This window comes from Ochotona princeps, chromosome 18 (assembly GCF_030435755.1).
Source record: "Ochotona princeps isolate mOchPri1 chromosome 18, mOchPri1.hap1, whole genome shotgun sequence".
Taxonomy (NCBI): Eukaryota; Metazoa; Chordata; class Mammalia; order Lagomorpha; family Ochotonidae; genus Ochotona; species Ochotona princeps.
The window spans coordinates 10,412,936-10,436,747 of record NC_080849.1 but is presented as its reverse complement, the minus strand read 5'-3'; the positions used below and the strand labels follow the sequence as shown (position 1 = coordinate 10,436,747).

The following is a 23,812-nucleotide window of genomic DNA, read 5'->3' as shown; positions in this document are numbered from 1 at the left end:
CTTAGGGAGTGAGCCATCGGATGGAAGATCTTCCTCTCTGTGTATATCTGCCTTTCCAATAAAAATAAATAATTTTTTTTTAAAAAGCCCATAAAATGTAGAGGATATTAAGAGCATAATGTCTGATTTTTAAAAGATTTATTTAAAAACAGAGATGGGGAGAGACAGAATTTTCACTCCATAGATGCCTGCAAGTGCCGGGGTGGGCCAGCTGAAGCCAGGGGCCAGGAGATCCATGTGGGAGGCAGGGGCCCAACAATTGTGGCATTGTCCATTGTTCTTCCCAGGCACATCATCCAGGAGATGGATCAGAAGCAGAGCTACTCTGATTCGGGATGCTGGCAAAGCAAGCACTGACTTAACCAGCTGCGCTACAATACTGCTCCTATAATTGCTGATTTTAAAAGACATTTTCATCATCAACAACAAAAACTCCTTGCAGAGGAATTGAAAATATTATTTCTTCCCAATCCTATTGACATGATCCTATGAAGGATCTTAAGCATCGTGTCTCACAACATCATTCTTCATGGGGTCATAGGCTGGTCCACACCATCTCGTCCACAACATTCAGCAGGCAACTGGGTGGAGCCTGCTGCACTGTGAGGAGCAGAAAACCCAGTGTTTTCAATGGCCAGCAGGGCACATTTTCTTTTCTTTGTTTTTTTACATTCAGTGATAGGTTTATGTAAGACACAGACACACACACTCCCCATTTCTCCTTTCAGTGTATACCTCAAGGGGCCAAAGCCCCGATCAACACAATAAGTTATTTTGTACGTTACAGTGCGGAGAGCAGCCAGAGGTGGATGAAAAGCACTCCGTAAGAGGTCCCTTGGAGGTGGGAGCCGGGAGCCCAGAGCCTGCGGCCTTCATTAGCTGGGTCTCTTCTCTGGCTGCAGTGGCCTCACTCGCAGCTGCTTCTGCCCCTCCTGCTGGCATTTTCTCTTCCTCCTCTTCCTCATTCTCTTGGAGATAGAGATCCGGAATATTTCTGCATACACTCCTGCATGACCCGGAACTGGTCTACACAGTCTGATTCCTTGAGCTCCTCCTTGCAGTAGTGGAAGCAGGAGAAGGCGGATGTGAACTGCTGCCCGCAGGGGCCACTGGCCATGCCCCCGAGGCCAGGGCAGTTCCAGTTAACATCTCCAGTGGGCAGTATCAATCCATGCTCCTCGTAGGTGTGGTTGGGGTCATCAGCCACCAGCTCCGTATTGCTTGGAGTCTCATGATCTTCTTTGGTCACAAATACAATTCGATCCTTCCCTTCCTGCCGGCAGTACGCCATGGCGACTTCGTACCAGCGGCGGTGGTGGTCACGCCGTGACCTCTGTGTGCTGTGGCGGGGTGGGCAGCGATGAGGCCCGCGTACACCTGCCCCCTCCAGATCTGCCCGCCGTACGCAGGAGGGAATATTTTCACCAGTTCCTATTATTATTATTACTAGAGCATGTACCCATAATTGAAAATTTAGAAATAGTAAGTAAAAATAAAATCTAAAATCAGTTATATTCCAACTGCCCAGAGAGATAATCACCAATATCATTTTTAAAAAAAGATTTACTATTTATTTATTTGAAGGAGTGACAGAGAAGGAAAACTTTTCCCAGGAGAGGGAAAGTTTCCACCTGCAGGTTCACTCACTAAATGCCAAGCTGAAGCCAGGAGGCAGGAACTCCATGTAGGTCTTCCACATGGTTAGCAAGGGCCAAGAACCTGAGTCACAATCAGCTGCCTGCCAGGCACATTAGCAAGGAGGTGGATCAGCAACAAAGGATCTGGCACTCACGCCCTCCTACAGGGGACACATCCCAAGTGATGACTTAACCCACTGCACCACGGTATCTACTCCATCAATAGCATTTTGATGTATTTCTCTCTCTCTCTCTCCACACACACACACACACACACACACACACACACACACACAAACTGACCCTTCATGTCCGTGGATTCCACATCCCTGAATTCAAACAACTGCAAATTGAAAATATTCATAAACAATTATCTTGTACAGACTTTCCTAAACTATACAGCTATCTATATAGTCGTAACATTGTGTTAGGGGTTGTCATGCTGACCTAGAGTGATTGGGAGGCTGCATGCAGGTGAAATGCAAATACTATGTCATTTTATATAAGGGGCTTGGGCATCTGAGGATTTTGGTATCTGCAGATGAGCTAGAACCAATACTCTATGAATCACAGGCCAACATGTATATACTCCACACACATACATGTGGATATACATGTGTGTACATGTAAAATGACACCATTTGCATTCTTCTATTTCGCCATGTAGTGCGTGTTTTCATTTAAAAATATAGTTGTAAGTAACTTTTTAGTAGCCCTATTATTACAGCCCACTCAATAAATAAATGATGTGTTTTTCCCCTTATGGAATTCTGTACTGAATATCCATGGGAGGTAACTTCTGTGAGCAGCACCATGAGAAGAATCAATTCCTCAGTCAAGGTCCTGCATAGGATTAGGGCCTTTTGTGCATAATGCCAGATTTTATTCCAGAGAAACTGCATTCGCTCTTGTTTCAGCAGTGATGGGGGCGCTCCTTCCCCTGAGGAACCCCCCATTGTATTGTTCCTGGGACAACTTCCTTCTCCTCAATTTTTCACCCACTGGTTCTTGTCTTGCTCCTAGGCCACATCCTACCAAAGTCTTCCTGTTAGCTGTGTCTTTCCAGGATGGATTCTGAAGTGCTTGGCAGCCTGACACCTGGAGCACCAGTCATTCTATCTTGCTGTGCTTTAACTCAACATTGTCACAGGGCAATGTTCTGCCCAGTTCTGCCCAGCCTTCCCCCAGTGCTTATCAGACCTGGGTATGAGGCGCAAATACAAACAAGTGAGCTCACAGCGTGATCTGAGTGCCTCGTGCAGAAGCGGCTTGGCGATTTGCAACATGACACACGTAGCAGCACCTCAGCTCATTGTCGCAGGGCTGATGCTGGGAGACCAGTTCCTGGGAGCAGGCCACATGCTCCAGGAACAGTCTCCTAGGAGCTATTTTTAAAGCGCCGTGCCCTTTCCCCAAGTTAGAGCCAGCCATAGCAGGGCGTTTCCAGGGTTCTGGGTCCCCAGTGCCCTCCAGCTTAACTAGGTCTCTCCCTCCTCACAGATTTCCCAAGAGATGTTCTGGCTAGTGGAAAGTCCAATGCGTTTGGGCTTGTCTGTCTGATACTCTAAGACCAACTCTCGCCTCTGCCCTGGTTCCTCCATAGCAGCCAGAGCTTAGGGTCCCTGCATCCCTAGGGAGTGGGCTTGCTGCACACACCAGGAACCTCTCCCCTCCAACAGCAGCTCTCTCCTTCGTGGCTTTCTATGCAGATGTCCTGCCTGGGCCAAATCTGAAACACGTGCCTGTGCTGTGACCTGCTGGGTGTCAGATGCCAAAATCAATGACCCTTCTTTTCAGAAGGACAGCTAACTTGCAGGTTGGAAAGCCAAATGATGATGCCTGCCTTATTTCATTGGCAAATAATATATTTTGTCTCTAGGTAGGCACTTGGTGTTTTATTTGGTGTTACCATCGCATGTGCCTAACTGGAGTAGAATGCTTAATTTTGCCTCCCACGTGTTTCATGAACAGAGTTCAGTGAGGGTGGTTGGAACTGGGCCGTCCTCCTCTGCCTCCCCTTTCCAGAGTTGGATGGGTAAAATTGCCTGCCCTCTGGCTCCAGATAACTGCTTTGTGAGGCCAGCAGCACCCTGAATCTCTAAGTTCCACATGGCTCTGCTCCTGCTCCTCACTGGCAGCAGCAGCTAGCTGCCTTTGGACCTGAGTCTGCACATGATCGCAGGACAGCCTGGTCCACTTGGCCCTTGAGGCCATATCAGCAGTGAGTCTAGGACCATGGTCCAGGCACATGCTGACCATGAACCCAGGGCTATGGGCACCTTGCCCTACACTGTATTTGACCATGATTCACTCCCACCACAACCCATGTTAAGGCTTGGTCACCCGCATAGCAATGTTAACAGGTGTTAGGACTGTGCAGGGAGGTAAACTGCTTTCTTCACAACGGAAATGTTGGTTCTTGGGCCTAGCGTGATGGCCCAATTGGCTAATCCTCCCCTTGCAAGTGCCTGGATCTCATATGGGTGCCAGTTCATGTTCTGGCTGCTCCACTTCCCATCCAGCTCCATGCTTGTGGCCTGGGAGAGCAGCAGAAGATGGCCCAAGGCCTTGGGAACCTGCACCTGCATGGGAGACCCGGAAGAAGTTCCTGACTCCTGGCTTCAGATCAACTCAGCTTTGACCATTGCAGCCATTTGAGGAGTGAGCCAATGAATGGAGGACCCTTGTTTTTTCTTTTCTTTTCTCTGTGAATGTGCTTTTCCAATAAACATATTTTAAAAAAAGAAAGGGAGGAAGAAAGGAAGAAAGGAGGTGAGGGAGGAAAGAAGGAAAGAAGGAAGGAAGGGAGAAATGTATGTTGGCTTGCATGGGATTACATGGGTTTCTGCTGCCTCTTCTCTTATCTGGCTGGTTTTGCTGGTGCCCCCACTGCATAATCAGCCCAGTGGCATTGGCCCTGTCCTTGCTGGATGAGGCCACCTGAGCCAAGACTGCAGCCTCCAAAACCGTGAGCCAAAATGAACCTCTTTTCCTTTTGCTGAGTTCCTTATCTCAGGCATTCTGTGATCCAGCGCAAAACGGCCTAAGATGTTCTGGAAGGAGAGGCCAGGCCCAGGTGGGCCAGAAGGGGTCCTCAAGCACTGAAACACATTCTGACTTCTCACCTGCTCTCCCTTTCTCCTCTGGTTTTAAGATTTAAAGTCACTGTAGATTCACAGAAAATTTTGAGCAATAACCCAGAACTTGAAATGGTGGCTAGAGAGCACACGTGTCAGACCAGACCAGAAGAGTCAGAGCAGAAGAGTGAGAGGATGTGCGTGCTGTGCCAGAGCAAGCAAATCCACGTGGGGACCTGTCCTCCCCTTAGTCTGCTAACTGTAAGGTCATGTTTGCTAGGACAGATGATGTCACATGTTATTCAGTGGTCTGTTAGTTTGATTGATGGCCTTCAAATATTTACACAAACAGCCTGTTCTTGCTTCCACACCTACAAAGATCGGAAGTGAGCCTGAAGCTGGAAGTGGGCGTAATCATGAGTGAGTTGGTCTGAAGGCTCTGAAATCCAGGGGGGTGGATTCTAGCGGTCCTGGGGATGGTGACTGGAAGACTGCAGCCTGGGGGATTTTCTCCCTAAGACTGAAGAAGAGCATGTGTTCCCTTGGGACAGACACTCAGCTGCTTGTTTCGGTAGCTTTTTTTTTTTTTTCTTGGTTCTTGCCCTTTTGAGGTTTTCTTTGACATCCTAGCCATATTCTCTATGAAAAACTTCTTTATGCCTTGGTGGGATGTGAGCTGGTGGGCCTGAGCAGCTGGAGAGCTCGGAGTCCTGGGACTCAAGACAAGGCCAGTGAAGCCAGAGCAGGTGGGTGCAGGGACATGATCTACACTCTCTGCCACAGGGTTCGACACAGGCCCAACCAAGGACCCATCAGCAGCAGGGAGGTAGAGAAGGCCTCTGTTCCACCCTAGTGCCCAGCTGTGTGCGGCTGCCGGACGCACACCATCAGGAAGTGTTTACTGAAGGAGTGAACATGTCATCTTCTAACCTGTGGCACACAAAAAACAGTTCTTAGATAATTATTTTATAAAGCATTACTTAGTATTTCAGATATAACTATGTTCTATAATTATATAAATAATATAGAAATAGAAACCATACACAATAAATTATTTTTAAGGATTTATTAATTTTTATTTGAAAGGCAGATTCCCAGAGAGGAGAGACAGAGAAAGAGATCCTCCATCTGCTGGTTCGCTTCCTACATGGCCACAATGGCTGGAGCTGATCTGAAGCCAGGAGCCAGGAGCTTCTTCCGGGTCTCCCCTGCAGGTGCAGGGCCCCAAGGCTTTGGACCATCCTCTGCTGCTTTTCAAGGCCACAAGCAGGGAGCTGGATTGCAAGTGGAGTAGCCAGGACACAAAGCAACACCCATATGGGATGTAAGTGGAGGATTAGCCAGTTGGCCTCTTGTATTGCTCCCCATAATAAATTACTTAGTGAGAACATTATTAACACAAAAATCATTTAAATAACATTATCAATTGGTTTTTTTCCTAGGAAGTTGGACCATTTGGTCTACAAAGAAGAGCAAATTGTGATGATGTTGCAGAAATGGAAAGCAAATAGCTCCAAGCAAGTACATGAGACTTCTTCTTGGTTCTCTGTATGGGCAGCTCTGAACTCTAAATTGTTTGCACTGCCCTTCCCCAAGATGCTTATCTTGCATTTGTAGAAAAATTCTTACACCACAGTAATGAAAACCAGGGGTTCTAAGACAGGGCTGCCAAGGAAGGTTACATACGTGATCTCTGTTTGTGTATTTATTCCAAGCTGTTTGCAACATCCCAGGACTCTTGTGCTGGGTGTGAACAACTCTAGTCTCTCAACAGAGTCATCAGACATTTCTGCCATGGTTTTAGTGTGTCCCTGAAAAGTTCATGTGTTGGAACCCCAACTCCTCAATGCTGCAAAAACAGGGAGGTATGCTATGCGGAGGTGTTTGAGTCATGGGGGCAGAGGTTTTCTTGCAGGAGTGCACCAGTTAGAACAGGTTGTTACCAAAGCACACCCATTTGGCTTCCTTGTTTTTCTTGGGCTTCCTGTCTTCCAGTGTGATTCCTTCTACTTCCCATCAAGAGTTGAAGCTGCAGGAGCCCCTCAACCGGTAATGGCCTTGTGATGAACTGCTTAGGGATAGTCTGTCAACAAACAGTGCTGGGAGAACTAGATATTCATGTGCGTAAGAATGTAGTGGCCCTCTCCCTGTTTTCATGCCATATCCAAATGTGAAACTGGATCAAGGGTCTAAATGTAGCTGCTACAACAAGAAGACACAAGCATTAATCTTCAGGATCTCGGGGTTGGCAACCGATTCCTAGAAATGGTGCTGAAGTACATGCAACAAAAGCAAAGAGAAACTGAACTCCACAAAGCTGTAAGATTTTTGTATGTGAAAGGATACTGTCCAGAAGAGAAGACACCTAACATCATGGGAGGAAACATTTGTAAGCCATGCATCTGATAAGGCTCTCGGAACTGGAATATACAAAGAACTCAACAACAAAAAGACTACTGAATTGAAAAAAATAGGCAAAACATTTAGTATTTGAATGGGCATTTTTGCAAGTAAGATACATAAACAGCCAACAAGCACATGAAAAAAACATTCAACACTACTTGCCATTAGGGAAATGCAAATCAAAACTGCAATAAAATAAACGTCACATCCATTAAAATGGTAACAATGTGAGGGTGGGGTTGAGGGACGGGCATGGAAAATGACAAGTGTTGTTAGGGAGAAATTCTTCGATATTGGTGGGGGAAATGTTAAAGGATGTGGTCACTGTGGAAAACAGTGTAGTGGTCCTTTAAGAAGATAAACAGAGAAGGAGCACACAATCTGGCATTCAAGGTTTACGTCAAAAGGAACTGAATGTACGTTCCCAAACGTGTGCACAGGGATGTAGTTAGCAGCACTGTTTACAATAGCCAACAGTTAGGAACAACCTGCCTGTGCATCAACATGAATGCTGGATAAGGCAGGAAATACAGACCATGGAGTACAATCCAGCCACGGCACTCCAGGGCACGTGGCTTTGTTCTGCCGTGGGAAGGAAGCTGAAACACACAGTGTGCCACGTGACAGACTGCGTTTATAGGCCACATCCACAGTAGGTAAACCCCTGGAGACACAAAACATAATCAAGGCAGCCATAGATGGGGGTGGGCAGCATGGGGGTGGCTACTGAATGAGTAGAGTTCTCTTTGCCACCAGGTCACAGCACAGATGAAGTTTTGAGTATAAATATCAGGAAAACTTTCACATACATTTGTTTTACTTTGGGTAAACAGTGGCTCATAAACCCGTTGGGACTGTGTTAAGACCAGGGTTCTTTAAAAACATGTTTGCTAGCTGTTTCAGTTTCATTTCATCTCCTCTCACTTTAGTTTCACTTCTGTTTCTCAGTCTCTCCTCTGTCCTTTTTCAGTGGTGTTATCTGATCCTGCTTTTTTAAATCATTATTATTTTCTGTAACCTGATTAAAAGCCGGTGATTCTAAGACAGATGTGCCCCCACAGCAACTTTAAACAGCTTTAAAATTTTTGGCCTTGTGGATTTGTTCCAGTATTCAGCAAAATGCATCTACTTTAGCAGATCATAAATGCACCCAGTAGCTGCCGTGGTACCTATGTGACAACTATCTGATTTGTCTCTGTGGTAATTCCTTGACATGAGAACACCAGAGAGAAATGCCAGCCCCCAATCAAGTCTTTGCCCCAGAAAAGATGGATTCAAATCTTCCTTGGCTAACTGGTGTCCTGGCCTCGTGGTAGAGGAAGAGACACACCTTCTCTTCACTCATGCTGATCTTGAGCGCTGCAAGCTCCGAGGCGCAGTGGGCTAGGTTTTGCAAGAGATGTAGGCTAATAGACTACATGTGAGCACTAAATTTCAATGGGCTCTTTTCTGATTTACACTTGAAGAAGTCCGTCTACATAAACTCAGCCATCGCTCAGAGCCATCTCTCCCTAAACCCACATTTGGCACACTTGACCTTTGCAGAGGAGGAAGTGGACATTCATGAAAGATTAGAAGCTCTATGACCTTTTTTCTAGGACAACGTTCTTCCTCCTGGCCCCTTAATACTAACACTATGCACTCGGTACATTATACGGGAGCCTAGAGGTGAAGATGATCTAATGCTTTCCATGGTGTTGTTCTTCTGCGGTTCACACGTGCAAACACACGCACACACACATACTCACGCACACACTCAATTCTTACAAAACCTAGGAAAATAATGGAGGGGAAGCCGGGTGGGAATGATTCAGAAGACCTGAAGAAGTATCTGAGTTTTGGAACAGCTTCACAGTTCAGTTCCACACCTCTCTATTAGGCTATCTTACGGCAATGCCTGAATAAGCTAACAAATCATTAGAAGTATCTGTGTCTGCTTACTGAGAAATATTTAAAGAAAGTTTACTAATGTAATTAAACTTTTCCCTGAGCCTTTACTCCACAGAAGCCATCCTGTGAAAACATGTGTTGCGACAAATAATGAGTTGAAGGACATATCCCCCTGCAACCAAATAAGATACACAACACAGATGTGCAAAAGCAAAATTACTGAGCTACTATTATCTAATCAGCGTCTAACAAAAAAATGGGTGCTCAGTACACACATTTGCTAAGTAAAGGAAGGAAGGGAAGAGGAAAAGGCTATTTCCAGGTAAAACAGCTAGGGGAGAGTCCCTGAAAGAATGGCTTTCCTGGCTTAAGGATAATTACGATTTAGAAGAATTGGGAGGAGATGAAAAACATCGGGGACAAGTAGTAAAAACCAGGGCATGAAGAGCCCATGTTTGCCAAGGTAGATAAACATGTTCTCTGAGTGCTAAAAGTTAACTGTCCAAAACAGGCAAGTGTGATATAAGCAGGCACCTAGCATGTTAACATACACATATACAGCATGAAGTTAACAGTAGGCTTAGCTTACCATAGGATAATTTTAGAGCAAGAGAAAAAAAATGTCTAAGAAGTAACATTGACAAATGCATTATTGATCCACCAAAACAAAAAAAACACTGAAGAACCACAATCTGAAAACTTTGCTGCCAACATTATTAATAAAAACGAAAACAGCCAGACATGAAAAATACATCATTCCTGACATTTCTGGTGATCACACAGCTGCAGACTATTGCAGACAGGCACTTGTGTCCCTGTGTGATGATGACACAGTGTTGCAAGCACCATGGACCACTCCATCTGCACACACCACCTTTGTCACAGCAGAAGAACTGCAGCCATTAGTTCGGGAACTCATCCCTAAAATACAAAAGCTTGTTTTCCTTTGTAAGGATTTTAAACTATAAAAAAGGACACATCCTAGTCACAGATACTGAACACATGTGAACTTTTTTTGTTATATAATTTTCTTCCTCCCTTAAAAGCATTCCTCTAAAAAATAAAAACAATGTTGCTATTTAACCCAGATCTTGATGTTGATAAATGTATATGTAAATATAAGTATGGCATCAAGACCAAGAGGTGGGGATTTGCTTATCACAAACAAAATTTTCAACTTTTTTGTAAAGACGCATTAACTAAGTACGTGCCTATTATTTTCCTACAGAAAGTACTGTTTTTTTTTTTTTAAGGTGACCGCCTAGTAAAGTAAAATTGCAGGAAATTGTTTAAAACCACTTTTTCAATGTTCTGTAAAGTAGAAGGATTCATTCCGGGGTGGGGGGGAAGCAACTGAACTTCTAGGAGAAAGCTTGGAGAGCTGTGGTGCTCCACCAGCTCCCTGCAATGGCAGTCCAGGGCAGAGAGGGGCAGCAGGGAAGTTGAGCTGCCAGAGGGGGCAGATGTCATTCCAAACAGAGCTTGAAAAACAAAACAAACCAAAACAAAACTCAGGGGAATTGTCAGAAACCCCTCGGACTTCAGTGGTACAGGCGGGGAACTCCAGCATTACATCACGTGTTGCAACACTGTTTAGGGTAAGCAACCCCAGCAGAACAGTCAGAATACCACAGTGTGACCTGCAGAGCCAGCCAGCCCTCCCACAGCGCAGCTCGGTGGGCTCCTGCAGGCAGACTCCTAGGAGTCTGGAGGGCTGCAGGAATCTGCGTGGTGTGTCCAGGTGCTCCAGGAGACAGCAGAGAACTTAGCCAGCCACTAGCTGGTGGCGTGTGAAGCTTGGTGACACAGGGATGGAGCCTTAAATAGCTTGTGTATTGCATGCAATTTTGAACCTGAACGCAATTCTGTCCATCGAAAGTGTAAGCTCTATTAGACCAGGGTGGTTCAATCAGGATAACTTCTGATTGGCTATTCAACCAAGCTAACCCAGAGATAACCCCTAGGAAATACAGCTTAAAGTGACAACAAGAAAAACAACGATAACCGTAATCAATCTGAGCAGAAATCACCAGCAGCTGCGTGCTGCAGGGAGGCCAGACCCTACAGTGGTCCTGTCGGCCACTCAGCCAGGCTATTAGAGTCCAAAGATGCTAGAATGTATTTTTCTAGAATGTTTGGTTTTCCACAAAATGTTAAGAAATACAGGAAGAAACAGGAACTGCGTCCTGTAGTGAGGGAGGGAAAAGCAGATGACGGAGGTTCTGCCAGAGGACTAAGGTTTCAGATGCAGTAAAAACTAAACATGTTCCAAGACCTACAGAAGACATTGTCTAAAGGACTACAAGCATGACAATAATGTCTTACTACACACAGAATATGAATAAATACAGAAGTTACTGAAGAGAGGCGCATTAAAATCCTGAAATCAAAAAAGTGCAACAACTTAGATGAACAATTCATTAGGGAGTTCACTGGCTGGTTTGAGATGGCCAGAGTCAAGAGACGTGAGGATAGAGTAAGAAAAATTATTCAATCTGAAGAAGAGAAGAAAAAAAAATCACAACAAAAAAAATTGAGAACACTTTAGAAACCAAAAGATACCATATGTATAATGGGAATACCAGACTATGCATAAGGAAATATAGACAAACAGGCCCGGCACGTTAGCCTAGCAGCTAGAGTCCTCGCCTTGCATGTGCCAGGATCCTATATAGGTACCGGTTTTAATCCCAGCAGCTCCACTTCCCATCCAGCTCCCTGCTTGTAGCCTGGGAAAGCAGTCAAGGACAGCCCAAAGCCTTCTGACCCTGCACCCGTGTGGCAGACCTGGAAGAAGCTCCTGGCTCCTGGCTTCAGATCAGCTCAGCTCCTGCCATTGCAGTCACCTGGGGAGTGAATCATCGGATGGAAGATCTTCCTCTCTGTCTCTCCTCCTGTCTGTATATCTGACTTTGCAATAAAAATAAAATAAACCTTTTAAAAAAATGAAATACAGAGAAAAACATTTGACAAAATAATGACTTTTATTACAAAATTTGATAAAACACTTATCCTATACCTTCAATAAACTCAACAAATTCCAAGCAAATTGTTAAAAGCCAAGACCAGACCTGGCTTGCTGTCACCATTTTGAAGTGCTGTCATCATTTCTGAAGTGATAATTTTTGCCAACTGGCTTCTCATCAGAATGGAGGCCAGAAGGTATAAAATACTCAAAGAAAGAAAACCCAGCCTGTTAATTCATAATTTTATCTTCAGCAAAGTTTTCCAGAAATATGAGAACAAAAGTATTCCCCCCAGAACAAATCTGCTCCTGGCTGACCTGCCTTACAAGACAGAGGAGTCCCTGAGAACAAAAGGAAAGTATAGCCGGGATTGGAATAAGCTGGCTGCTATGATACTAACATCCCAGGTGGGTACTGGTTGGAATCCCAGCTGTTCCACTTCCGATTCAGCTCCCTGCCAATGTGCCTGGGAAAGCAACAGAAGATGTTCCAAGTCCTTGGACTCCCATACCCACATAGGAAACCTGGATGAAACTTCTGGCCTTGGCCTGGCCCAGCCCCAGCTATTGAGACCATCTGGGGAATAAACCAGTAGATGAAAGATCTCTCTCTCCCTCTCTCTTTTTAGGTCTGCCTTTGAAATAAATAAATAGATAAATCTTCAAGAAAAAAAAGGAAATGATAACAGAGAGTTAAGGTAATCCACACATAATAAATAGAATACCCCCAAAAGTTTAGTGTATGTTAATATAGACTAAATATAATTGTATGAAGCAATAATTAGGAAACTGAATTGTCAGGCTTATGAATGATAAAGATGTTAAAGTAGAGAACAATACTAACATAAAAGAGCAGGGCAGGCATGGAAACCACTGGGGTGAAGAAATGTTCTGGACAACTAACCCACAGGAAGATGTGGAAAACACCCAGCATGGTGGGTAGCAGAGATTTCAACCCCTCCCTCTCAGTGCCGGGACAACTAGACGGAAAGTCCACAACCACACAGAAGGCTTGACAAGCAGCACTGTCAACCAACTTGAGCTCATTGATAAATATAGAACACGCTGCCAAATAGCAGCAAAATTCTATTCAGGCACATATAGAACATGTTACAGGATAGCCCATATGCTAGCCCATAAAGTCTCAATGAATTTTAAATAGTAAAGGATTGAGATATTACAAAATGTTTTATGACTACATGGAATTAAATTAGAAATTAACAAGAGAAGGAAATTTGGGAACTGCCTAAATAGTTGTTTAAAATATCCCATGGACTACAGAAGAAAGAATAAGGAAAATTTTCATATGTGGAATGGGATGGGATGAAGAAAAAGCATTAATATATAAACTGCAGCTAAAGCTTTATACATAGGAAACTTGTATTTTTAAACATACCTTCAATATAACAAGAATAATAATCTCAAATCAGTAACTGAAACCTCCATCCCAATGAATTAGACAAATAAGTAAACTAGAAAAAATAAACTAAACTCGCGGCAACCACAAAGGAGAAAGAAAGATGAAAGGAAATCAATAAAATAAGGAAAAAGAAAAATTAGAGAAAGAAAAGCAATTAAACTAACAACTGCTTCTTTGAGCAGACTAAAACATTAGCAAAGCTTTAGCTATACTTAGAAAACTAAGACATAAATGACCAAATACAAGAGCAGTGACATCACTACGAACTTTCAGATATTAAAAAGATTAAAAGGGAATACTACAAAGACCTTTATATTAACATGGATAAAATGAATATTCTAGAAAAATTAAAATAACCAATACTGATTGAGAAATAGAAAATCTGAGTATATCTGTAACAAATAAGGAACTTAAGTTTATCATTTTAAATTTTCCAACAATGAAAATGCCAGGAACTGGTTTTTTTTCTCCCCAGTAGAAGATTTTATGAATCATGTAGAGAAGAATAATTCTGCAGTCTTCTAGAAAACACAGATGAAAGGAAATATCCCTACTCATTGTATGAGACTTATATAACCTGACACTAAAACCAAAGATGTCAAAAGAAAACCATAGTTCAATGTCTCTTGTGAAAATACGTAAAATTCCCAGGCCCAGCGTGATGTCTCAATAGACTAATCTACCACCTTTAAGCACCAGTATTCCATTTGGGCACCAATTAATGTCCCAGCTGCTCCACTCTCCATCCAGCTTCCTGATTGTGACCTGGAAAAGTAGTAGAAGATAGCCCAAGTCCTTGGGATGCTGCACCCGCGTGGGAGACCCTAAAGACACGCCTGGGTTCAAATCAGCTCAGCTCCGGCCACTTCAGCCTTTTGGGAAGTAAACCGGCAAATGGAAAATCCTTTTCTTTTCTCTGTAAATGTGACTCTCAAATAAAGACAAATAGTCTCAAGAAGGAATTTTTAAAAATTCCTGAGCAAAATACTAGTATACTGAGTTTGGCAGCACATGAGAAGGATTTTACATCATCATAACATGGGATTCATTCCAAGAGTATAAGTTTGGTTTGACGTCTGAGTATCAGTTTAATGTAATACACTATATAATAGAAAAAGGCACAAAAACACACTCAGAAAAGGCACTGAGCAAAATGGAACATTCATTTATGATTTAAAAACCCTTTTGGCAAGCTAGAATACACTGAAACCTCCACAACCTCGTACAGGGCACCTATGAAATACGAACTGCTGACATGATTCTTGATGGTGAAATACTGAATTGTTTCCTGTACTATTATTGGAAATAAAGCAAAGATGTCTGCTCTTACCGCTTGTATTTGATCTTGTACAAGAAGTTCTATCCAGGACAATTAGTGACAAAGAAAAGGCACACCAACTGGGAAGTGAAAAGTAGAACTGTCTTTCTCTACGAAGTCATGATGCTGTATGTAGAACCCCTGAAGGAAGGAATGCGCGCGCGCACACACACACACACACACACACACACATAGAGTATTTGACCTATATTTGAGCCAAAAATGTTGCAGGAAAAAAGCTTAACATACAAGAACCAGCTATTTAAAAATAAATTATCTTTGTTTACATATACACACAAATTATATTTTGTACATATACTAACAATTATTGAAAAATAAGATTATGAAACACATTAAAAATGCATACTGCCAAAAGTATAGTGAACATGTATTCTACAAAAGGCATACATTTAGAATCACAGGAAACTATTGGAAAATGCATTGTGTAGTAGTTTCTCATATTGACAATGAAATCAGGGTTACCTGAGAATTTTTACTTACTAAACAAATATCAAACAGTGAACATGTGTGGTTTTTATGAATAGGAAATGAACTGCAAATGTTACTGTAAACTCCTCATGTCCTTTATTGAAGGTAGTTCACATTATCTAGGAGGTATGGTGGTTACAACATGGCTTTGGGTTGTTCACCTGGAGTTTGTATCATATTCAGTTGCTTAAAGCAATGACTTGGAGGAATGACTTAGCATATCAGTTGCCCTATGGATACAATGTTATATGTATGAAGGATGTTATGAAAATAAAAGGACATTGTGCCTGAAATGGCTCGTACAATGGCAGCATTTGACTGAGTACTCAACCAATGGTGATTACTATCTTTGCTGTTGCTGTTTAGGAAGACACATGGTTTGCTGTCAAGAAATGTCTGGGCTATCACTTCCTGCCTGTGACTGCTTCAATGCATCAGTGGCTTGGCCATGGAGGATTTGGTGGAGCAGCCGATCACCGCGTAACGACAGTTCTCAACACCTGTGCCAGTTCACAGGCAGCGCAAGCTGGAGAGGAGGGTTGTGCAGCCAATGCCAGAGCTGTCCCAACTCACAAGCAGAGGCTCTGAGGGTTCCCCCTCCTGGCCTTCGGACAGAGGCACAGGTGTGTGGGAAAGAGTGCTGGGGGTAGAGTGATATGGTAAGTGAGGTGAAAACTGAAAAACAGTCCATCTGTAAAGACATAATCTTTCAAGTTTCACTTATTTGAAAGGCAGAGCAACACACCCACCCACACACACAGGTTGATCTTGCATCTGCTGCTTTATTTCCCTAATGCCCTCACTAGCGAAAGGTAGGCCATTTCAAACCCTGGAGCTCAATCCAGGTCTCCCTGCTGGCTGACAGGGCCCCAAGTACTGGGGCCGACACCTGCTGCTTACCAGCGTGTGCATTACCCAGAAGCTGGCATTCAGAATCACACCCCCATACGGGATGCAGGTGGTCTACGGAGCAATGAGAAGCCTTTAAAGGTTGACGGGCATTTAAAATACAAACATCTCATGTATGAAAAGTAAACTTTGATTTGAGGTTTATAGTAAAATAAATATTTAAAAAACATTACTCCAAGAATCAACAGGCTGTAAAAACCAATGTTCTGATGTGTGAGTGAGCTCTGAGATAAACTATTATTTTCTCTGTTGGTACCTGCATAGCCCCATGATTAGTAGCTGAAAAAGTAAAGGAGAAAAGCATATTTTTAGGGCCCGGCGGCGTGGCCTAGCGGCTAAAGTCCTCGCCTTGAACACCCCGGGATCCTATATGGGCGCCGGTTCTAATCCCGGCAGCTCCACTTCCCATCCAGCTCCCTGCTTGTGGCTTGGGAAAGCAGTCGAGGACGGCCCAAAGCTTTGGGACCCTGCACCCGTGTGGGAGACCTGGAAGAGGTTCCAGGTTCCCAGCTTCGGATCGGCGCAGCACCGGCCGTTGCGGCTCACTTGGGAAGTGAATCATCGGATGGAAGATCTTCCTCTCTTTCTCTCCTCCTCTCTGTATATCCAGCTTTCCAATAAAAATGTATAAATCTTAAAAAAAAAATAAAGAAAAGCATATTTTCACATCACAAATTGTTTTAATTGAATAGTTCTTAAATTGAACAAAGAAATTCACCATTGGGGCCAATGCCACTGGGTAACAGGCTAATTTTGGCCTGCGGTGGTGCCAGCATTCCATATTCCCAGCTACTCCACTTCCAATGGAGCTCCCTGCTTATATCTTAGAAAGCAGCAAAGGACAGTTTGGGGACTTGGGCCGCTACACCCATGTGACATGGAAGAAGCTCCTGGCTCCTAGCTCCTGGCTGTGGATTGACTCAAAAAATCCTTCCAAGTGGGTTTATTTTAAAAAATAGTATTATGAAATGGTATTGTTTAGGATCTAAATAATTATTTTCTTATGTAATGTGTCAGTTAAAATGATGCAAAGAGCAAGAACAGCAGACTTCAACTTGTCACGCACAAGGAGCTCTGTTTATCCCAAAGTGATGATTTGGGGGACAAGTGTGACCTCTTACTACAACAAATAAGGGGTTGGTAATTCAGTCACAGATTCAGTATGTGGGGTATCCTTTTGTTGGGGGAGTGAGTTACATAGATCCATTCCCCAGCCTTAAGGCCCAAGGAAACTGAACTGCTCATCAAAAAGCTGTAAGAATTTATATCAGGGCCCGGCGGCGTGGCCTAGCGGCTAAAGTCCTCGCCTTGAAAGCCCCGGGATCCCATATGGGCACCGGTTCTTATCCCGGCAGCTCCACTTCCGATCCAGCTCCCTGCTTGTGGCCTGGGAAAGCAGTTGAGGACGGCCCAATGCATTGGGACACTGCACCCGCGTGGGAGACCCGGAAGAGGTTCCAGGTTCCCGGCTTCGGATCGGCGCGTACCGGCCCGTTGCGGCTCACTTGGGGAGTGAAACATCGGATGGAAGATCTTCCTCTCTGTCTCTCCTCCTCTCTGTATATCCGGCTTTCCAATAATAATAAAATCTTAAAAAAAAAAAAAAGAATTTATATCAGAACCACAGTGTGAAAATTTGATGCTATAGAGATTTTTCATGAGGATGAGGGAAACACCCCCAAATACTAACTTGTCTCCAGGGCATGTTTGGTCCTTCCAGTGGCAGAAAAGTCACATCCACCAGACACTGCGTCTACATGGAAAAATGCTATGTCAGTCTTTACAAAGCCACACACTATCTCCCCCACTTTAGATAAGCAACCTCCTCAAATATCTTTTGAAAGATGGCAGATAATAAAATTATTTAATTAAGAAGACTTAATTAGAACGAACTCCAACGTGATATTCATGGCACTTCCTCGTGATGTGAATATTCTGCAGCCTCCTTCAGCAGAGCTGCTGAGGACCAGCTGGTTTGGACTTGGCTGTGTCTCAGCTTTCCCTTAGAACGATGGACAGCATGCTTCTTGGAACACCTTTCGACTCTAAAGCCATTGTGAGTTGATTCCAACCAGGTTCATGCTCCCATTAAAAAAAAAAAAAAAAAAACACAAAACACTATATCGACATTAACACAATCAGAAAGCCTCCATTAAGCCTTTTGCCATCCCTTAAAAAAATCTTACTATTCTATTTGACATCGAGTTTTCAGGAGACTTTGTGAAATTTTTTGTCTGAATTACAAAACCAACTAAGCCACTTGACATGTGTTACACTGTACTTACTTATTTAACATAGACATGCCCCACTCCACAACAGGGTAATGTTCTACGAACCACATCGTCAGCTGATTGTGTTGTGTGACCGTCACACAGCACACTCATGTACATGAGGGCAGTGGCCACTCTCTATGACCCCTCAAGGCAGTCAAGAGACATGGTGAACCTGAGGCTGCTGCTGGCATCACCTGGCACACTGTTCCTCGTAAGCTTGTTTGAAAAGGGGGTACACTCCAGGACAATGATCAACAGCAAGTACATGAACAGTCTATCGGGTGTTGTCGAGCTTGCGTACGCACACCACTGTACAGTCACACCGTCACATGACTGACAGCAGAGGTGCATTTTCACCAGTATCACCACAGACAGGCGAGGAATACACTGGGCTCTGGTGCCACCACATCACCAGACAACAGGAGTCTTTCAGACCCATTATAACCTAATGGACCAAAATGGTATGTGGTGTTGATTCCCTATTAATTCGTTCCTGTTCATCCTCTAGGCAATGTGTGCCTTGTTTGTTCATTGTCAATATTTTGCCAGATGTGCCTTATTTCTCTTCATATTATTCTTTTTTTGGAGCTATGTGAAAATAAGTTACAGGTCCCAGGTCATTCCCACTGCCAATGCTTCAGCAGGTATGTCAAGAAGAACAAATCAGCACTGACGTGGAACTGTCTGCCAAGAAGCACATATTCAAACTGGCCTAATTATCACCAAAATGTGCCTAGAATTTAAATTTTTTTAAAAAATATTTATTTTTATTTAAAGGGCAGATTTACAGAGAGAAGGAGAGTCGAGTGAGTGAAATCTTCCATGAGCTGGTTCATTTCCTAAATGGCCACAAATGCCAGAGCTGAGTTGATCCGAAGTCAGGAGCTTCTTCTAGATCTCCCACAGGGGTTCAGAGGCCAAAGGACTTGATCCACCCTCTGCTGCTTTCCCAGTTCATAAGCCAAAAGCTGGATCATAAGTGGAACAGCTGGGACTGGAACCAGTGCCCATACAGGATCCTTTCACTACATGAAGAGAAATAGCTTACTGAGCCACCATACCAGCCCCTAGACATTTTATTAAAATCCAAGATTCAATCAGATTGTAAATTGAATTTGGTTGTGAAATTCTAGCTCTCTTTAATATAAAATAGTTTGGGCCCGGCACAATAGCATAGCAGTTAAAGTCCTCGCCTTGCACATGCCGGGATCCCATATGGGCACCGGTTCTAATCCCAGCAGCCTCGCTTCCCATCCAGCTCCCTGCTTGTGGCTTGGGAAAGCAGTCAAGAACGGCCCAAAGCCTTGGGACCCTGCACCCACATGGGAGACCTGGAAGAGGCTCCTGGCTCCTGGCTTCAGATCAGCTCAGCTCCAGCCATTGCAGTCACTTGGGGAGCGAATCACCGAATGGAAGATCTTCCTCTCTGTCTCTCCTCCTCTCTGTATATCTGACTTTGCAATAAAAATAAATTGAAATAATAAAAAGAAAACCCGTGCTTGCAAAAGTACATACAACAAGTGTGTGTACTCCAAAGGCATTCATGACACAGGGAAGACTGCAACATTAAACTGTCCCATTACTGGGGACACTCATGATGAATTGTGGCTGGAACAGTATGCCTGAGGCTTGCTACTTTATTTTTTAAAGCCCATTTGTTTAGCTCACAGTTTTAGAACAAGGTCCACGGAGCATGGAACTAACTTTTTGGCTTGTGAGGATCTCGCGGTGAATTGCTTGTTGGGCCCAAAGTGACAAGCAGAGGAACAGGAACGGGGGTTGAGGTGGCTTTTTTGGAACAACCGAGAAGTAACCAGGGTCCTCTGAAAATTACACCAGTTCCTTCTGAGGGCAGAGCCTTCTGCAATCTAATCTATTCCCCACTAGGCATAACCACTTAATGGTTCTACACTGAGGACCAAGCTCCTGCCACAAAAATCCCTGAAGGACACATTCAAATTTTAACCAAACCATGTAGATCATTTATGTGTAGCTGTTGTTATTACTGCATTCAAAATTTTATTTTTATTTCTCTTAAAGGGAGAGAAAGAGAATCTTTTCCCTGTGCTGGCTCACAACAGCCAGGGCTGGGCCATGCCAAGCCCAAAGCCAGGAGCTCCAATCCAGTCCTAAGTGGGTGGCAATGACCCTTCCTCACGGCCTGCTGAGGTGCGTGCTGGGAGGAAGCGCCAGAGCCCCAGCATCAGGACGTGGGTCTTTTCACTGCCAGCCAAATGCCTGCTGCAATCACTCTATTTTTGAACATTGGCCAAAGCTGAAAGGACAAAAGTCACTATTATTGATCATAAATCTGCTTTTGATGCAGAACTTAGGGATCAAATGTTATGCAGTGCTCATATCAAATGGTTTCTTGTTGCCAACTAAAATCTAAGGAAGAAAGTAAAACATGGGCCCCCCAAAATAAGACAACCTAGCTGCTGTCTGGGCCTGCCCAGACCAGGCAAGGCAGGCTCCGCTCCTGTGGAAATGGGAGGACCCAGCCAGGAGGGTGCAGGTCGGTGGAGCTTGACAGCCAAAGGTGGACAAGGATAGTTAGCCACTCTCAACAATAAATTCCGCCCAAAGAATACAGGGAAGGAGTTACGTTACAAACGCATTCATATGTTTTACCAGCCCAATAAGTATGAAATATAGTTTTCCATCTTGTCCCTTTTATTGCTTAGACTCAGTGTTCAGCTCAGGTTTCTTTTTCCCCGCTTGATTGTAAGTCTTTGGGGGCATAAAGTTGTGAGCTAAGGAGGGCTCAGCACGTGCTAAACGGGTATCTGAATACTCTGGGGAAACTTACAGATGTGTGATTGTCTATCTTTCCAGGCATTACCACCGTACAGCTGTAGGATGTTTAAATTTAAAACATTTTTTAAAGCCACCTTTTTCTGTTAGCCCTAAGCTGCGTTTTCAAATATCGATCTCCATCACCATATTTTTTTTTTTTTTGGTAACAGGACGTCTCGGAGGTCTTTACACAACTTCAGAAGTTGAAAACCTGTCAAGGCAGGTAGCTTATTAAAACTCCTGCATTCCCAGGAAGTTCATGTTCGTGTGAGCCACCACCAAAAGACAGAAATCTCCCCCAAAAATGGAGGCGTGAAGGGGACTTTGCCCAAACAGTCGCGGGTCGTTTCTCAGGAGCCTCAGACCACAGGAACCGTTAGCCGGGCCTGCCCCTCTGCGGGTCCGCGGCTGGCTCAGGTGCCCCGGCGCACCTGCGGGCCACGACCCCACCCGCGCGCGGGCTCCGGGCTCCCCTCAGCAGCGCCCCACGCCGGCCAGGGACCCAAGTCCCCGGGCGGGGTCAACTCGAGTGACCTGGGGGAGTTCCCCAAGGTGGGAGCCATCCCCTAGCTGACTTCCGGAGAGCCCGCCAAGCGGCGGAGGATTCTCCATGCCGGCTCGCGCGCCCTCGCTGCGCTCCCCGACCCGCCGCGTCCCTAGGCGGCCCGGACGCTGCGGCGGTGCCGGACGCTGGGACGGGCAGAGCCGAGGGGAGCCAGCAGCCCGGCCAGAGCCCGGCGAAAGGCGCAGCTGCGCGCTGCTCGCCTCTGACGTGGGCCCGCACACTGCCCTCCGCGCTCCGGTTGCCCTCGCCGCGGCCGCCCGGCCCGGCGCGCAGACCTTAGGACCGCGAGGAAGCCCCGAAGAGGGAGGTGGCCGGGCAGCAGCTGGGCGTGGCCTTTCCGCGAGGGGCGGCCCCGGCGGGGCGGGGAGGGCACGTCACCGTCGGCTTCGGGCGCTGATTGGCTGCGCTGCGGTGCGCGAAACCGCAAGCCTCTCGGCCCGCTCGGCCCGCACGGCCATCGCCAGCTCGTGAGGGGAACCGCTGAGGCGCCGCCACCGCCCCAGCGCAGGGCGGACGACGGCGTGAGGGAGGCGGCGTGAGGACTTCGCTGGGCCGCTCGCTGCCAGCCGCCCGCACCGGGGCTCAGGGGCGGGGAGGAGCCGCCGCCGGCACGCCCCGCCTCCGGCCCGGGACGACGACGCCCGCGACCCCGCCGGCCGAGCCGCCGCCCCCTCGCCGGCCGAGCCCCGGCCCTCCCCCGGCGGCATGGAGGGGCCTCGCTCCTGACGGCCGCGCCGCCCCGCCCGCCCGCCGCCCCCGCTCGCATGTCCGCGCCGCCCTAGCCGAGGATGCTGAGGATGAAGCTGCCGCCGAAGCCGACGCACCCCGCGGAGCCGCCGCCCGAGGCGGACGAGCCTGAGGCGGACGCGCGGCCGGGAGCCAAGGCACCGGCGCGCCGCCGCCGCGACTGCCGGCCTCCGGCTCCTCCCGCGGGCCCGCCGCGGGGCCCCCCGCCGCCGCCGCCGCCGCCGCCCCGGGGGCTCGGGCCGCCTGTTGCTGGCGGCGCGGCGGCGGCGGCGGGGCCGGGCATGCCGGGCGGCGGCGGGGGGCCCGCGGCGGCGCTGCGCGAGCAGGAGCGGGTATACGAGTGGTTCGGGCTGGTGCTGGGCTCGGCGCAGCGCCTCGAGTTCATGTGCGGGCTGCTGGACCTGTGCAACCCGCTGGAGCTGCGCTTCCTGGGCTCGTGCCTGGAGGACCTGGCGCGCAAGGACTACCACTACCTGCGCGACTCGGAGGCCAAGGCCAACGGCCTCTCGGACCCGGGCCCGCTGGCCGACTTCCGAGAGCCCGCCGTGCGCTCGCGCCTCATCGTCTACCTGGCGCTGCTGGGCTCGGAGAACCGCGAGGCGGCCGGCCGCCTGCACCGGCTGCTGCCCCGCGTGGACGCGGTGCTCAAGAGCCTGCGTGCGGCCCGGGCCGGCGCGGACGGCGACGCCGAGCAGGACGGCTCGGGCCCCGAGGGCGGCGGCGCCGAGTCCCGGGCGGCCGGCGGGCTGGGCTCCCGGGCGCAGGAGGAACTGCTGCTGCTCTTCACCATGGCCTCGCTGCACCCGGCCTTCTCCTTCCACCAGCGGGTCACCCTGCGGGAGCACCTGGAGACGCTGCGCTCGGCGCTGCGCGGCGGCCCCGGCGAGGCGGAGCCGGCCGGCCCCAGGCCCCAGGTAACGCGCCGGGCCCGCGCTCGAGCCCGGCCGGCCGCGCGGAACGCTCTGGAAGGGTCTGGTGCCGGGGTGGTACCAGGAGGAGCGGGGTGCGCTTGCGACAGCCGCGAGCCAGGCTGCGTGGTGCGGGCGGCCTGGCAGTGTGGCCGTGCCCTCTTCCCCGGGGTGCCCGCCGACAGGTGGGAGGGGAGACGCCCGGCGGGTCGCTGGCCGCTCACGGGACGTGGCGGGGGACAGGATCCCCTCGGGGGGGGGACAGGATCCCCGTGGCGGGGGACAGGATCCCCTCGGGGGGGGACAGGATCCCCTTGGGGGGGGACAGGATCCCCTTGGGGGGGACAGGACCGCCGTGGGGGGGGACAGGATCCCCGTGGGGGGACAGGACCGCCGTGGGGGGACAGGATCCCCG

At 47.2% G+C, this 23,812-nt stretch overlaps 1 protein-coding gene and 1 pseudogene across 1 annotated transcript in view; one reads left to right on the top strand and one right to left on the bottom strand.

The window, feature by feature from the left end:
* Nucleotides 1–756: 756 nt before the first annotated feature.
* LOC101523501 (mitochondrial intermembrane space import and assembly protein 40-like) lies at nt 757–1,291 on the bottom strand (annotated as a pseudogene).
* Nucleotides 1,292–22,403: 21,112 nt separating this feature from the next.
* Nucleotides 22,404–23,812, top strand: part of ZCCHC2 (zinc finger CCHC-type containing 2) — a 48,291-nt gene continuing 46,882 nt past the window's right edge. The window contains exon 1 of the mRNA XM_058677178.1: nt 22,404–23,403. Coding sequence (XP_058533161.1) covers nt 22,531–23,403 — 873 coding nt within the window. The 5' untranslated portion in view covers nt 22,404–22,530. The remainder of the gene's footprint in view (nt 23,404–23,812) is intronic.